Raw genomic sequence first — 16,995 nt, 5'->3', positions numbered from 1 at the left:
TTTGTTCACGTGCATATAAATAGGGCGCAAGTAAAGTAGAACTTTCTTTTAGTCCATTAGTCCTTTACCCTCCAACCTAGTAACAGACGTGAAGCCTCACCCACGACCCACGTGTGGTGCAGTATGGCCTATTTTGGCCCCAGAATAGGCATTGAGACCTCGTGTAAATTCATAGCTGAATTGTCATAGTTTGGCACTGTACCGTCGAGTGGGACGTATTTCTATTAAGTTAATAATAGTCTATTATGTATGGTGCATCGTTCGGTTAAAGTTCTAAAGTGAGCAGCACCCCCATCGTTCCTCGCGTTATCTAGAGTCTTAACCAGGCTGGGCAGACCACGCGTGGTGCTTTCATCCGAGGAGTTCTGGGCGAGGACGAGTGGACCTGCACATTGGATTACCTACCCGGACGACTGCTGAGCCTATACGGCATGGAATATCTATTTGCTTTGGGTGCTTTGATTTGTGAAGCGGATAACAGCCAACGCCAGTGAGTGTTGGAATTACCCCCGAGAGGAGCCCAGGTGAGACGGCGCTCAACCCAGACCGAGGCCGCCTCGCTTCTCCTTCGTTGTGGACCTACAGCTACCGTCTACAAGAGGGCCCAAGTGTATTCATCTGTGGATCAAGATCCTGCGGGCACTGTTTTCTGTACCTGAATTCTCCCCAGGAATCGTTGGCCAGATGGGATGCAGCTGACGGCTCTCCAAACCCCCCCCCCCCCTTACTGACTTACAACCAGCAGGACCCCTTTAGTATCCCGCTATAATCCTTAAGTACCATCGCTATAGTTTCCCTAAAGAACCAGGTTGTATACTTGCTTCCTGCGTAACCAGAGATTGGACATTCAGTGTTGATTTGCCTACGAATACTCATTTGCCTTACAAGTGCATTCAAATCATAAATGTAATTAAGTGAATGTTGTATATACCTTTTGCTATATTAAACCTTCGACTTTTATATTTGTGTGGACCTGGTTTCATATGTGGGAAAGTGTTCATCATACTTAGATATCGTGTACTGGATGGCCAGAAGTTAAAGTACATCAAGCGGTAGTGGTTTAATGATACCATACTTATCAATACAGTCAGGGAATTGTACCCCTCAGTTACAAATCCCAAAAGCACTCCTCACTCCACAGAGTCTTTTGAGCATCAAAACATGAACAAAGTGATCCATATAACCCTCCCTAGGAGTGCTGCCTCTTATTATTATAGCGTAGGCTATATACATGATTATGTTATTCTATCTTCTTTTATTAAGATCTTCTCAAATTCCCCAAGTTTGTTTTTAAGTATAAATCTCTCTAATCAGTTAGCCAGAGTTTCATAGTCTATTGTTGAATGGGTTTTTAATTAATGTTGTTTTTATGTTCTGAAGTGAGCTGTACCAAGATAGTTCAGGCAGACGACTCCTGTGGTGCTACATCACAAAGTGGTAATGTTTGTTCATTTATTTATTTTCTATTTTCAGTCGATCCCTCCCTGCTGTATTTATCTGGCTTTTAAATGACGCTTAGCAGGAAGTGGAGAAACAGAAGCTCAACACCAAAAGAAACAGCGTTACATTTATTCTGAATTAAATATTTTATTTCAATACATGAGTTTGTCTGACTGACTATGTGGCTAATTTTTTTATTTTTTTTTATCCTCTGTTTCTCCGCAAGATTTTTCTGTGCTTTTCCTCCCATCCCAATTTAGTCGTTATGCCAATTCCCCCCTCCCCTACCTGGTTGTTGTGCGCATGTGCCCCCTACTGGTCGGTCAAGGGAGCCCTGAGGTCTACCACATGCTTCCTCCGACACATGCAGAGACAGCCAGCGGCTCTCTTTTCACCTGACAGCGCGGACTCTCATTGGTGAAGTGTAACGCGTGGGAGGTCACGCTGCCTTCACCACTTCCTGTCTTTTGCTGTGCAGGCGCCCTGACCTGACCTGTAGGAGTCGCTGTCCACAACGCCAGATTACCACCCCATTGACTTCCCTCCCGCTAACTCAGCCAAACAAGTTAGTATGACGGCTGGACAAAGCCGGAGGCAATGCTGACACCTGGATTCGAGACCAGAGTCTCTCGCATTGGTGACGAGCGCTTGTGGCTCATTTAAAAAAAAGTGTTTTTATTTAACCTTTATTTAACCAGGCAGGTCAATTAAGAACAAATTCTTATTTATAATGATGGCCTGGCGAGAGGAAAAAAGGGCCTCTCGAGGGGTAACAGGGAAAGGGGACAAGATTCTTTCTTTTTTATAAAAATTAAATAAAATAGAAAAGAGACAGACGATACCTACATCACAGAGGTAATGGAAATAATTAAAACACACATTAAAACCACATTAAAACACAAACACATTTGTATTTGAAAAACAACAACATATTTGTATTACCCATAATAAAGGTTCCAATAACAACACTAAGAATACAGTAGAGAGCAGAGAAGGGCTTACGTTGAGGTAGTCACAGTGCACAGCCGTGCCCACACGCCTCTTCTTCTTTGGTGGGAGCTGTTGTTTAGGGAACTTCAGCACCAGTGACTTCCTGCGCACCTCGTCCGCGCTAGAGGGAACATAATTAAACATTAATTTAGAGGAAGAAGATCATTTTCTCCTAGATACACATAGTCCTCATAAATGCAACTCCGAGATTCTACATTCCAGTTATACAAATACGCTGATGACATGGCATTAATCGGGCTACTGCAGGAGGGTGACATCAAAGAGTAAAGAGTCATATTTTAGACATATTGGTGAGCTGATCGACTGGTGTACAGACAGCACACTGGTCATAAATACTAGTAAAACCAAAGAGATGACTATCGGCTGCAACAGTAGCCTGCTCCACCCAAGCCAACCAGTTACAATAAATGGTCAGTCTGTAGAAGTGGTAGAAGATTTTAAATATTTAGGTACTTTCCTGGATAACACCATGAGCTTTATAGCTAACACAGAATATATCTTCAAGAAGGCTATGCAACGCTTGTATCTTCTATAAAGTTGAATCGTTTTGCTGTAAGTAGGGTATTCTAGAGCTGGTATACAAAAGTCTTGTTGAAAGTGTGATAACGTGTGATATCTCAACCTGGTATGGAAACCTTGGGGCCAAAAATAAGAACAAATTGGCAAGGATTGTTAACATGGCCAGTAGGGGTGTTGAAATTTCTCGATTCTAAGATGCATCACGATGCGGATGTGGATTATTCAGCATGGATGCAGTGACAGAACATAATCGATAATTTTTTTATAAATTTTTTTTAACTCTCTTGCTAGCTTTTATGTTCTCTTACAATGTAGCACTTTGGGATTTGCTCCACAACTATAAAGCGCCCTACAAATCAAATATATTATTATTATTGTATTATTAAAGCTAGTGCTCTGGTCATGCATCCACTCAACTCATAGAAAATACAGCATCAGGCTATTCTAAAAGTATTGATACTAATACTGATACTAAAGTATTGAACCGTTTTTAACAGCTGGGTATCGAGATAGCTTTCTAGTATCTGTATCATGAAACACTAGTAAAGACATTTATTTTGACATTCTGATTTAAGAACTTTCTAAATAAAAGTTAATTGATCTGACTGCTTGTATTAATTGATGAAAAAGTAGCCATGTGCAGTAATATAGATTATAAAATTGAGGATGTAATATATTATTGAGCTGCATCAAGATGCATCGTAGAATCAAAGTCAAAGTCAGCTTTATTGTCACCTCTCGTAATGTGCAAGACATACAGAGACATCAAATTGCGTTTCCCCCTTCCCATGGTGTATATAAAAACAAGATCTAATATAAACATAAAGTATTATAGTACACTATTGTTAGATGTTTCTGTAATCAGCCAGTATCACCTCATCATCTGTGTGCGTGAAGTTTCTGCGTTGTGTTTATTTCTCTCTCTGAAGTCGACCTTCTCATACTGGCTGTACAACTTTGTCATCCCCCTTAATGCAATCCGTAATCATAAGAATTCGACACTGGCAGACGTGGTACCTTTCTTGGAAAAACGTTGTTTATTCCATAAACAGAACCTCTGTACTAGATGGAAAACAGTTCTGTATTGTCCTTGAAAAGCCTTAGAAGGAACTAAATTCATTATTCTAACGATCTCTCTCCTGTCACCCCGCTCGGTGGTCGTGCGGCCTAGCTGTCCAAAGGCCTTCCCTGTCAGCCGAAGCCAGTGATGTCGTGGCACTCCATTCCCCCCCGTCGTGTATAAGCGCGACAAACACACACACGACGAGTAATAATTAAAACATGTAAACACTGCATTGTCGGGACAGAGGGTAGCCGCTGCGTCTGCTCACGCCGCCATCTTGGTAGAATCGAATCGAATCGTGGACAGCTGAATCGTAATCGAATTGTGAGGCCAGTGAAGATTCACAGCTCTAATGGCCAGTAAAGTTATCGGCAAATCACAAAAACAATTGTCTAGTTATTTGTTATTATGTTATATGCATTTCAGAATAGGGACATGGCTCAGAAAATATATACCGATCCTTTGCATCCCCTTCATGGTGAGTTTGACAAGCTTCCATCTGGAAGGCGCTATTCCAGTTCCCCTAGCCCCCAAAAACATATTTAAGAAGTCTTTCATCCTACATGCCATTGCTCTGATGAATTCTTAGATTTAAATTTTAAACATGGTACTGCTTAACACTTTGAGTGCCACGCCCGAGAATATTCGGGTTTACGCCCCGACCGTTGAGTGCCACGCCCGAGAATATTCGGGTAATTTTTTATTTAATTTTTTTAGCGATCTGCAATCATATTGCATCACGCGAGCCTACCGTTGGAGATCCAGGGACCGCCGGCGCTCAGATCTGAAAAAAGCGCCCCCCTATCGTCTCCCAGATGGTAAATCACCCTTTTTGGAATGGACTCAATGAAAGTGAATGGGAGAACGGATTTGTGACTCCGCATTTTACTTCTCACTGATGCAGCCGGGGTCTACCAGAGTTCATTCTGGAACCTCTGAGCCGCGCGGATCATGTGTTCTACTGTATACACGGTTGATCAATACATTTATCGATTTTTTCGAATGGCGATCGGAAATTGGAATAAACCATTTGGATACCATCTGACCTCAGGTAAGGAAGCTATGTTATCAGTGTTAGGATAATCAGACTCGTTTTCACGGAGATATAAGCGTTTCCACTATATGTGATATAGCTGTTTTGACTGTAAAAGCCATGAGGAAATAACAGCAGCGATTATCAGCGCACGGCACGAGCGTGCGTGCGCACACATATACTATCGATCATCTAGCGTTTATTTGAAAACGATTCATAAATAGGCCGACAAATGACAACGTTCTGGAATATTCCAGTAAAAGGCGATTATCATAGAATGTGTTTTTCATAGAGAATGTTTTTCCCCGGAAAACAGGTGATTTTCTAAATGCTATCAAACGGAAATGAAGCGATAAAAATACAACCTGCCTTGCCAATGTTGACTGGAAAATGAGTCTTTGATAAGCGACGGGCAGATTAGACACATAGCCATAATTTAAAACATAGATTACCGTACTTTTCGGACTATAAGCCGCGGCTTTTTTCCCCATTTTTCGACCCTGCGGCTTATATAACGGTGCGGCTTATATGTGGACAAAACCTGAAAATTGAAATATTGCTTTACTGCATTGAAATGTTATTTATCTGTTCCCTTATTTGCTAAACTTAATACAACTTGTAAATGAGTTAATTCTTGTTATTTGTCCGACAGTATTGTGTCCCAATGGGAGTCATTCTCTGTAGAGGTGGGAGTCATTCTCTGTAGAGGTGGGAACTTAAAGCTCAATATAAGAACGGCCATGCACCACCACCCACAGAATCGAGAAAGAGCAATCAATCTGTCAATCCTTTCCGTGTCCGGGCCGGGTGAGGTTTCCCGCGTTGAGTCAAATTAAGCCGATATATATGATATATGTACACATCATTGAATTTAGCTGCTGCGGCTTATAGTCAGGTGCGGCTTATAGTGCGAAAAGTACGGTAGGCGATATTAACGTTAACATTGGGAGTGGATGGTGGCATCAAGGGGATAAAAAGGAAAACCCGGCGTGGCACTCAAAGTGTTAAGTACCTGAAGCTCTGTCTGTGTTTTTGTTGTTGTTTTGTCGCGCACTGGTGTCACACAAAAGTCTGCTCGGCATGTTGGTTGACATCGACCTGCATTAAATGTAGTAAACCGGCATGAGAAATGTAGGAAATTGGTACGCTGTGATACGCTCGACTCTGTGGCAGCGCATACAGTATCTGCGATCTCCTAATAAAACAAGTCATTAGAATAATTATAAGCCTACTGTTCATTCATTATGCACGTAGGCTATACAGTGTGTTGTGTGTGTGTGTGCGTGTGTGTGTGTGTGCGCTGAACAGGTGGTCAGGAGCGTGCGACAAGACAGTATAAATATGGAATATTAACTCATTCCCCGCCATCGGCGAGTATACTCGTTATAGCCCGCCAATCGTTGGACGCCAACAACGAGTATGCAAAGGTCCGATACCGGCGCCTGGTGGTATGCGGCCGATGTCGCACTTCCTTTCTGACTCTGTGTATGTGGCTGTGCGTCATTGAAAGTCATCCGGGCAGAGTTTTCTTGTAACGTGGATCAAGATATTCACCCGATCGCATTGAATCGCTTTCGGGACGCCGGATTCATTATGCTGTGGGGGGTTATGGCATGGGCCAAATGGACATATGATCTAGCAGATGGCAATCAAATAATTGGAATATTCTATTTGGAATATCATCAGCCACAGGTAAGTGCAATTTAACGTCAATTTCAGCTTGGTTGTGCATTTTTTTCATTGCCATCGCCCGGATCAGCGTATGCTGTTGTACTAACGAATGCCGCTATTGACAATCAATTAATCAGAAACGACCCCCCCCCCCCCTTTCATGCATGCATGCATGATGGAACATAATATACCGATCATATGCATTTGAATTTTTAATTGTAGCGTGTATAGGGACGAAATGCCAATGGATTAAGTATAATATGCATCGCAGGCTATTACTAGCCTCCCAGGTATTACCCCAGACCACTCTAAAACCATACTTATATTCACCACGGTATAAAGCGAGAATGTATGGATGGAAAAAATATTCCTTTTTCACATCTTGAACGATAGATACTCTATGTCAAATGGGCCATAGTATTGCATATATAGCTATTAGGGCTGACCCCTATTAGTCGATTAGTCGACTAATCGGTCGAAAAGAGCCGTAGTCGACTAGCCAACCTCTTAGTAAAAAAGAAAAGAAAAAAAACGTATATATATTTTTTATCATGATTTCCAAAAGAAAAGAGGCCTAGAAGCGTGGCTAACGCTAATGGCACGCATACCAGAGGCTAACTGCCTACGAAAACAGGCACAGAGGCACTGAAAGAGGATTTCACCCATCTAATGAACACACAGACTAGACAAATATCAAGATGTATCCATCAGTGGACCAATTGCATGCTTTTGCAGAGGACAAGAAGCCTTCAGTCGACTCCTTCAGACATTAAGCACCCCCCACAGCCCAAATGGAATAGTCGACCAATAGTCGACTAATGGCAAATTTTGGCCAATCATAGTCGACCATCCAAATCCTTAGTCGGGGACAGCCCTAATAGCTATAATATTTAAATAGTTATAGCCCTGCAAACAAGGTGAGCGACTCCCACCGTTTACAGCGGTGGCGGTAGCTACTACAGGATGAGAATAATACGTGGCGTCCAATGAGTTAATACAGTCTTTTCCACTATAGCTATATCCACACGATTGGGTTTAGTTCTTATTTATTTATCCACTGTCATTTGCAGTGTTGGTGTAGTGCTTGTATTTATTTTTGGACATCACAATGCCTCTTGAGGCATGACAGTAAATGTAAAATGTAATTTTTTTATCATACAAATACCGGTAGTCATATTTATTATTATTATGATTATTTAATTCCAAGGATGTCTGTAGAATCGACGTGAACGCAATCACCATGATTCCTCCCAAATAAAGCCCTGTCCGACTTACGACTGCTCTTCAGCGCTCCTAAATCCTGCTCTTAGCTAAGAGCGAATCCCAGAGAAGGGACTGTTCGTGAATCCCAAAATCGGCCAGAAAAGGTCTTAACTGGTTCCCGGCCAACCACGGACATGTCCGTGTTTCGGATCCAACGGTAGAGGGCCGGCAAGGTTGTTTTGGCTTTTATTCCATTTTAATAACCTACTCAATGTCACCAAGCGGCACTGCAGATTTACCCCACTCTTGGAATTCTGAAAAGTGCATTACCGGCCAGATCCTCGTAGGGGCGCTGTCTCGATAATGCAGTGTTCCCTGTGGCAGAACGGTGCTTTCTTTTTTTTTGACTTTGAATGGAGTTTACGGTTAGCTGAAATCTATACGTCTAGCCTGTAGCTTGGAATACCTTTTGCGACGCCGAATTCACTATGCAGTAAAGGAATATATCATCAGCCAATGGACATATCGATCTACCAGATGGCGATCAGTAACTGGGAAATCCTTTTGGGGATCCAACCGGCCCACGGTAAGAACTTTTTCACGTAAATGACATGCTGATCAGGCCTTGTTATCATAGCCAACGATCAGCGAATGTGGCTACTGAGGCTAACGCAGTTATTGGTAATCAATAATCAGAAACGACGTCCCCCGCCCCCCCCTTTCATGCATTCATGGTGGCCATGAATACCGACAATATGCATTTTGAGTTTTAGCTCTAGCTTCTGTAGTGCCGAAACGCTGTTCGATTTAATGTTATTAGCTTAGCGCCCTGTATCTCACCTTCCAGGAAATATACTAGACCGAATCCCATATAACGCTTATATTCAAGACGCTATAAAATGAGAACGTATTGATGATTTTTTTTTCTTCCTTTAAGCCATTTTGAAGGGACGGTTTATGACAGATAGCAATACTATAAAGTATAGATTTAGCTCTACAAACAGCCTCACGCACAATGCAAGTCTGTTTTGAAATGCTGGCCTTATACAGTGAGATTAGACGGCCCCCAATGGCCGGGAATGTGTTAAGTGGAGCTACGACGAAATTTGTTCTTAACTTTTGTCTTAAGTCCGTTGGTGAATGAGTCCCTCTAAAAAAAGAAATTCAATAAATCAAAAGAAATATATTTTACACTTTTCTAAAAGCTCTGTAGATGTGTTGTGTTTTTTTAATGATTACTCTATATAAAATTTTTATTTATAGCAGAGTTATACAAAAGAAAAAAGAATGATGTTGGATGTTGTATATAATAAGTCTGGAAAACAATCCGTAGGGTGTAACACTTCCCTATTGGATTCTCATAGCGGAAAGAACTCACAACAGAACCATTCTGTTAAGGTGGACCGGAAGCTCTCTTACCTCTCAATGAGCTGCTTGCCCAGGACTATTTTGGTGCCTTCCACCTTAATCAGCTCCTCGTTGTCGTTGTGGATGACGGTCTTCTCCAGCTCCTCCTCCTGTTCCTCCGTCATGGCGACGGGGTTGGATGGCGGGGCGTTGGTCTGGTAGTACAGCGGGCAGAACTTGTTTGTTCTCATGTGTCCGATGGCGCCGCACGCGCCACACTTCAGCTGGGGGAGAGAGATGCCACCATTAACCCTTTCATTGCCACACGACAAAGCGTTAACCCTTTCACAACCACACTACAGAAGGTTAACCTTTCACTACCACACTACAGACGGCCGCAGCGCCACTATGACAATGCACCTATGACATTGTTTTATTAAATAAATAAATAAAAAATTAAGTAAAAATAAAAAAAAACTGGGCATTTACAATAATTTGCGTTGAACCAAACCAAACCGATTTCTAGTGCGCAGCCGGGTTGTGATCAATTCCCATTCAATTCAAAATTCTAAACAGAAATTGGCGTTTTTACTTGGCTGATGACAGAACAGCAATTAAAATGTTCTTATCTATCGGTTGGATATATTTTCTTGTCAATCTTTATTATTATTATTCTCTTTTTTCCCCCCAATATTTTTAAATTATTAAAGAAAACCCACTTCCTGAATGGAAAGTGAGTGCAGTTAGATAAGCTGACTAAACAAGCAGAGAGCAGGACACAGTGAGAAGACTGATGATAGGCCTTTCACACCGGCCGGGCTCCGAGCCGGTTCCCGAACGTAATCTCGAACCGGCCGGCGCGTTCACACCGGGAATAATTGGTTCGGAACATGAAAAATCGGTGCTCAGTGTTTTCTTAGAGGGCCGAACTAAAACCTCCGTCATGTTCCGAACCAATTATTCCCGGTGTGAACGTGCCGGCCAGTTCGAGATTACGTTCGGGAAACGGCTCCGGTACGGCCCGGCCGGTGTGAAAGGCCTAACAAGATTGTAGTATAATAGTATTAACTCATTGAACGCCAACCACAAGTATAGTCGGGTTAACTCGCCATCGCTTGAACACCAATCACGAGTATAGTCGGGTTTGAATCGTTATTTCTTTTATTAGCGATATCCATTCATTTTCATCCATCCAACCTGATGTTATCGTTGGGAATGGGTCTGAGCTCGCCAAAGGGCAAATACCGCCGCCTATCGTCTCCCGGATGGTATTGCACATCATTGGATTGGATTGGCTGGGGATGTGCATCAAGAAAAAAAAGTCCGGTCCAGGTTTTGCTTCTCGGGCATGCAGTATCGTTGTACCACGTTGACTGGGGGGACTGGGAGCAGCGTGGATGATGTGTTTTGGACTATAACGTTGGATCAATGGACGCAATCGATATTTGGAATGACGATCAGGAATTGGATTAATCTTTTTGCAGAACATCTGATGTGAGGTAAGAAATGTATGTTACGAATCTTGGGTTAATCAGATGTTCCTTTCACCGCCATCGGAGCGTGTGTGTGTGTGTGTGCCGTTGGCGCTGAGCAAGGCACGGATAAGCGATTTTCAGCCCGCTTTTGTATCGTGCATAAGGACACATATACTATAGATAATCTAGCGTTTATTTTGAAAACGATTCATAAATCAGCAGAAAAATTACAACATGTTTTGTGTATTTCACTAAAGGGCTATTATCGCGTCTTTCTCTGGAATTACTAGAAATCTCCAAAACTATACTCGTATTCAAAACGGTATAAAACGGAAATGTACAGATGAAAAAACTATCTGTTGAAAAAACTATGTTGACTGCAAGCAAGTCATTGATAAGCGACGGGTGTATTAGACCCATAGCCATAATTTAAGATATATTTTAAGCACTCGCAAATTTTCCCGTCCTCCCATTGATTAAAGCGCTGGCGTACAAGCCCTAATTTGGTCATATCCGGCCGGCGCTGAATGAGTTAAAAAGAAAATCTGCAAGCTTACTTTGACTTTGAGGTCCTTGGGCTCCTTGGGCTTCTTGGCCTTCTTCTCTGGGGGACCTTTGAACTTGTCCTTCTCCTGGTTGCGCTTCAGCCTCCGCAGCTGCTCCTGGATGCGACGACGTTCCTTCCGCATCTCCTCTCGGTGCTGCTCATCGAACAGGGCAAACTTTCGTCTGTGGGCCACGACGTGACAACAAGTACCTTTTAGTCAAATTTTTATTTTCTTGAGCTGGATGAATATGAACAACTCGACTTCAAGAAGGGGACTTTTGTAGCAGATTATATTTGTCAAGCTTGGGAGAGAAGGCAGAATACTTTGTTTAAGACTGAGCTGTAATCTGTATTTATGTAATCTGAATTTAGATAATGAAATGTAATGTGTAATGTAATAATAATGCATCACTGTATCAGTATTATTGGCATCTTATAAACCCATGACTCCATGAGGGTTGTAAATGACACAAAGAGGACGCTAGACACAGAACACCTAGAACATGACTACATCTCACTCTGAATAAAGAGGGCCGTAGACGCAGAACACCTAGAACATGACTACATCTCACTCTGAATAAAGTGGGCCATAGACGCAGAACACCTAGAACATGACTACATCTCACTCTGAATAAAGAGGACCGTAGACGCAGAACACCTAGAACATGACTACATCTCACTCTGAATAAAGAGGACCATAGACGCAGAACACCTAGAACATGACTACATCTCACTCTGAATAAAGAGGACGCTAGACACAGAACACCTAGAACATGACTACATCTCACTCTGAATAAAGAGGACCGTAGACACAGAGCACCTAGGGTAGGGCTGTCTTAAATACTTCTAAGCTTCGTTCGATGGGCATGGGATTCAAATGGGAAAATTAAATTCGAATATATAAAAAAATATGATAATAATAATAATTCTATAATATATATATATATTTTTTTTAACCTGCAAAATCAACTCTGCCTCTCTTTGTTAACTACAACAAACAATGCCGTTTGTTATTTAAAGGGGAACTATCTTATAAATGGCCTTTTTCAGTGTTTAGCATTGTTTCCTAGCTATGTGGACTTATATTAATATGATCTATGTCTCTAATTCTCATATTGGCGCATTCTTCCAATTCTCCTCTCACAATATTCACCCTCACTGAACTGAGTCATCTGAAAATGTGCTGATTTGTGATGTCAGAGAGACACCGCTGCATGATAATGTTCAGGCGAGGCAGTGGTTTACCATTGTGGTTGTAGCCCAGGCTCAAAACGGCTTAAGATCTTGAGGTAGAAAAATGCTGTTTTTGAGGACTTGATTAGAAATGCAAAACAATTAATTAAAAAAAATAAAGAAATTACAGAGGTGTTCCATAAACTCACAGGAATTGTGTAAAAGTGCCCAAATAGTGAAAGAAATAGTAAAATAGTTCCCCTTTAAGATGAGGTCGGACTCGGCACTGATTTGTGTTCATTGTGCTGCTTTTATAAAACCTCAAATGACGGCTTACAATATTTCATGAAAGCAAAGTGTTTCGTTGGTCTAAGATTTAAAAAGGTTTGAACTTTACAGCACTGACAATTCTCTATAGTATTTTTTTATAGTGTCCCGACCCATATAAAAACATGTCTTAATAAAAAATTCTGCCTTTGTCTCTATTAACTACATATAAATATTTATATAATTGTTTGCTTTATAGACGAAGGTTGCAACATAATTATGTAATGTAATGTTGTTGGCTGTGTAACGGAGAGCAGCCGCCCAGGCAGCGCAGCTCCCGACTCATTATTAATAAAATTAATTAATCCAATCCACTTTATTTATAGAGCACAATTAAAAACAACAAAGTTGAACAAAGTGCTGTACAAGTCCCACAACTTATACAAAAAATAAAATAAAATAGAAAAGAATTAATAATTATTATAATTTTTTTTTTATCTCGAAGCTTCGAATTAAAATCGAATCTCGGCCCCGAAGCTTCGAATGCCAAAAAAATTATTCAAAGGTCAGCCCTAACCTAGAGCATCACTACATCTCACTCTGAATAAAGAGGAATGGAGGAGAACTCACATGAACTCGTCGTCCTTGGTGGTTCTGATCCGGGTGTAGGCGTCGATGACGGAGGCCTTACGCACCGTCTCACAGCGGACATACTCCTTGCCGTCCTCGTCTCGGAAGGTGCGGTAGATCTTCAGTCTTCGCCCGGTGGCCGAAGAGTTGAGGCTGGTGACTGAGGACGCGTCGTCATCCTTGTGGGAGCTGGTAGACAAGGCACTGGCTGCAGAGACGAGAGACAGAAGCTGTGTTAACCCTTTCACTGCCACACTACCAACCGGTTAACCCTTTCACTGCGTCAATATAGAAGGTTAACCCTTTCACTGTCACACGACAAATGGTTAACCCTTTCACAGCCACACTACAGAAGGTTAACCCTTTCACTACCACACTACAGAAGGTTAACCCTTTCACTACCACACTACAGATGGTTAACCGTCTGTAGTGTGGTAGTGAAAGGTTAATCTTCTGTAGTGTGGTAGTGAAAGGATTAAGTTCAAGTTTCAAGTTTCTTTATTAGTTGTCATACAGAAGTACAGAATACTTTTATACAAAATGCTTCTTTCTGTTACGCTCCAGAGACTGTGCTAGACAAAAGGATAAGTATAAAATAAAATAAGTATAGCAAGTATAAAATAGAAGTCACGTACGTAGACACAAGTGTTCAATATGTACATATGTACAATGTTCAATGCAGAGTAGAAGTAACTGAGTTACCATACAATATACTATACAATATACTAATTACAATATACTATATAGTGCAAAGCAGAAATGGGATGAGGTACAATTTAGGTACAATTTACAGTAAGGTGTACTGAGGTATGGGTTGTAGTGCAAATTCTTTGCCAATAAATATAACGTGTTTAGGTGTTCTAAGGTGTGTAGAGTGGGTGCTGCAGTGAGTTGTTTGTTTAAAGTGAGTGTGTGCGTGTGGATGTGTGTGCTGTGAGTGCTTTTGATGGTTGTTGCATAGTGTTATTGTTCGTTGAGCAACCTGATGGCCTGGGGATAGAAGGTTCTTCTGAGTCTTTCTGTGCTTGCCATGAGACTCCGGTATCGCTTGCCTGACCGCAGCAGTTCAAAGAGGCAGTTGTTTGGGTGGCTGGAGTCTTTGATAATTCTCTTAGCCTTACCCATGCACCGCTTGTTGTAAATGTTCTGGAGAGTGGGAAGCCCCCCTCCAATTGTGCGTTCGGCTGAACGGGCCACTCTCTGTAGTCTGCTGCGGTCTTGTGCGGTGCTATTCCCAAACCAGGAGGTGATATTGCCAGTCAGGATGCTCTCTATTGTGCATGAGTAGAAGTTCTTAAGGAACTTCTGACTGACTTGGAACTTCCTTAGGCGCCTGAGGAAGTAGAGGCGTTGCCGTGCCTTCTTCACAACACTGTCAATGTGTGTGCTCCATGTCAAGTACTCGGATATGTGGACTCCTAGGTACTTGAAACTGTTCACTCTCTCAACTGATGCCCCGTCGATGCTGAGGGGGCTGTAGTCCCTGACCCCTGACCTCCTGAAGTCCACAATCATCTCTTTTGTTTTGCTGACGTTCAGGGAGAGGCAGTTCTCCTGACACCACTGCGACAGATTCTCTACCTCTTCCAGGTAGGAACTCTCGTCGTTGGCAGAGATCAGGCCCACCACTACTGTGTCATCAGCAAATTTGATGACAAGAGGGTGGAGTGTAGTGATGTCTAACTGTGATGTGATGGTGATGTCTAACTCTTAACCCTTTCTGCGTTATTTCTTTTATTCGCTATTGCCATTCATAATCCATCGAGGCAGCCTATGCAGGCTGTTCTGAATGTGTCTGAGCTCGCAGACGGTCAATACCGCCGCCTAACGCCTTGCGGCCGCTATTGCACTCCATTTGAAACAATGTAGTTTGTTTTCTCTGCCGAGCTGCAGCGTGCGGGCGGGGTCTAAATACTCCGGCAAGACAAGCGGTCACCACGGATGCCTCGACGATTTCATCCGCCCGCCCGTCCATGTGCAATGCTGGATAACGTGGGACAGACTACCGCGACCAGTACTTGGAATGGCGATCAGATAATTGGATTATTCTTTTTGCATTACACCAGAGACAAGGTAAGGACAGTATATAATATATCCAATCTTGCATTGATCCAATATAATTCTTTCTCCCGCGATCGAAGCTGTCTGTGTGGAATGTGTGTGTGCTGTGTCCCGTTGGTCACATCACGGCACGGATGGGCACCCCGTTCCAAACCCCCTTTCATGCATGCATGAGGAAACATAACGATAATGTAGCGTTGATTTCAGGATGATTCGATAATCAGGCGAAAAATGGCAACGTGATAAGTGAATTTAACTAAAGGGCTGTTTTCGCGTCTTTTCCTGGGATTATTCAGAATCACTCAAACTATACTCATATTCACCACGGTATAAAACGGAAATGTACGGATGAAAAAATTATCAGTTTTTTGCATGTTGACCAGAAGAAACTCACTGACAATCGACAACGTTATTAGATTCATAGCTATAATATTTAATATAGTTTTAGCACTCGCAAACACGGCATTCTCATTGAACAAAGCGCTGGCTTAAACGCCCATAGCGACCTCTGGCGTCCATTGTGTTAAACCTCTGGATTCGGTTCATCATTCTGCCCTCAGATTTATTACTGGTGACAGATACGATACCCACCACCGTGTCCTTTATGAAAAAGTTGGATGGCCTTCTCTGGTTGAAAGGCATAACTATTGGTATTTGTTTATTTTTAAAGCCCTTATTGGTAAACTTGCCCCTTACATCACAACACTGTTGGAATGGCATCTTGGAACCTATTCTACATGTTCAAATGACTGGTTGGTTCTTAGGGTTCCTCCAGTTTACTCTGAACTAGGAAAACTGCTTTTTCCTTTGATGCTTCCAACACCTGGAATGACCTCCAACTGAATCTGAAGCTGAAGGTTCTTCATTCTTTTGATACATTTAAAAGTATGATCTCTGACAACTGTGTTGACTTATTAACACTTTGGATGCCACGCCTCCCCGTCTCAAAACATTGTTGCGTGCCACCACCCACTTCAATGATAGAGCTCTCATATTTGCGAACGCATAAACTACATCTTAAATTATGGCTATGTGTCTAATCTGGCCGTCGCTTATCAATGACTTGGTTGCAGTCAACATTGTCAAAACAGATTGTTTTTTTTAATCGGTTCATTTCCGTTCTATACCATTTTGAAAAACGCTAGTTTCTTGAAACTTCAGAATAGAACAGAATAGAATAGAATAGAATAGATCTTTATTGTCATTGTTACAGTTGTTACAACGAAATTTTTAAATGCAACCCTAGGTGCTAGTAAAAATATAAAAACAGTCCTAAACACAGTATTAAATATAAAAACAGGGGTGGGGCATAAATAACATTAATATAAACAGGGGTAAAAAGAGAATTGCACTATCCCTAATGTTGTGTGTGCGTGTGGGTGGGGGGGGGGGGGTGCAAGGGAGACTGTTGTTTTAAAATTTTGCTGAGTTTAGTGCACATATGGCCCTGGGATAAAAACTAAACTTCAGTCTGTTAGTCCAGGTGGGCATGACGCTGAAACGCCTGCCCGAGCGCAGCCGCACGAGGTGCTTGTTGCCCGGATGGTGTGGGTCC

General features: G+C 42.1%; 1 protein-coding gene across 2 annotated transcripts in view; it reads right to left on the bottom strand.

Moving 5' to 3' along the window:
* Positions 1 to 16,995, bottom strand: part of taf1 (TAF1 RNA polymerase II, TATA box binding protein (TBP)-associated factor) — a 240,835-nt gene that overhangs the window by 66,729 nt on the left and 157,111 nt on the right. For both annotated transcript variants that reach the window (XM_084319907.1, XM_084319908.1), the window contains exons 25-28: positions 13,380 to 13,587; positions 11,320 to 11,491; positions 9,360 to 9,571; positions 2,443 to 2,551 (exon numbers count right to left, since the gene is read on the bottom strand). In XM_084319907.1, the coding sequence (XP_084176033.1) occupies positions 2,443 to 2,551; positions 9,360 to 9,571; positions 11,320 to 11,491; positions 13,380 to 13,587 (701 nt within the window). The remainder of the gene's footprint in view (positions 1 to 2,442; positions 2,552 to 9,359; positions 9,572 to 11,319; positions 11,492 to 13,379; positions 13,588 to 16,995) is intronic.

Source organism: Notolepis coatsorum (genome assembly GCF_963971535.1).
Source record: "Notolepis coatsorum genome assembly, chromosome: 8".
In the NCBI taxonomy this organism is placed as follows: domain Eukaryota; kingdom Metazoa; phylum Chordata; class Actinopteri; order Aulopiformes; family Paralepididae; genus Notolepis; species Notolepis coatsorum.
This window is presented reverse-complemented; position numbering and strand designations above follow the sequence as displayed.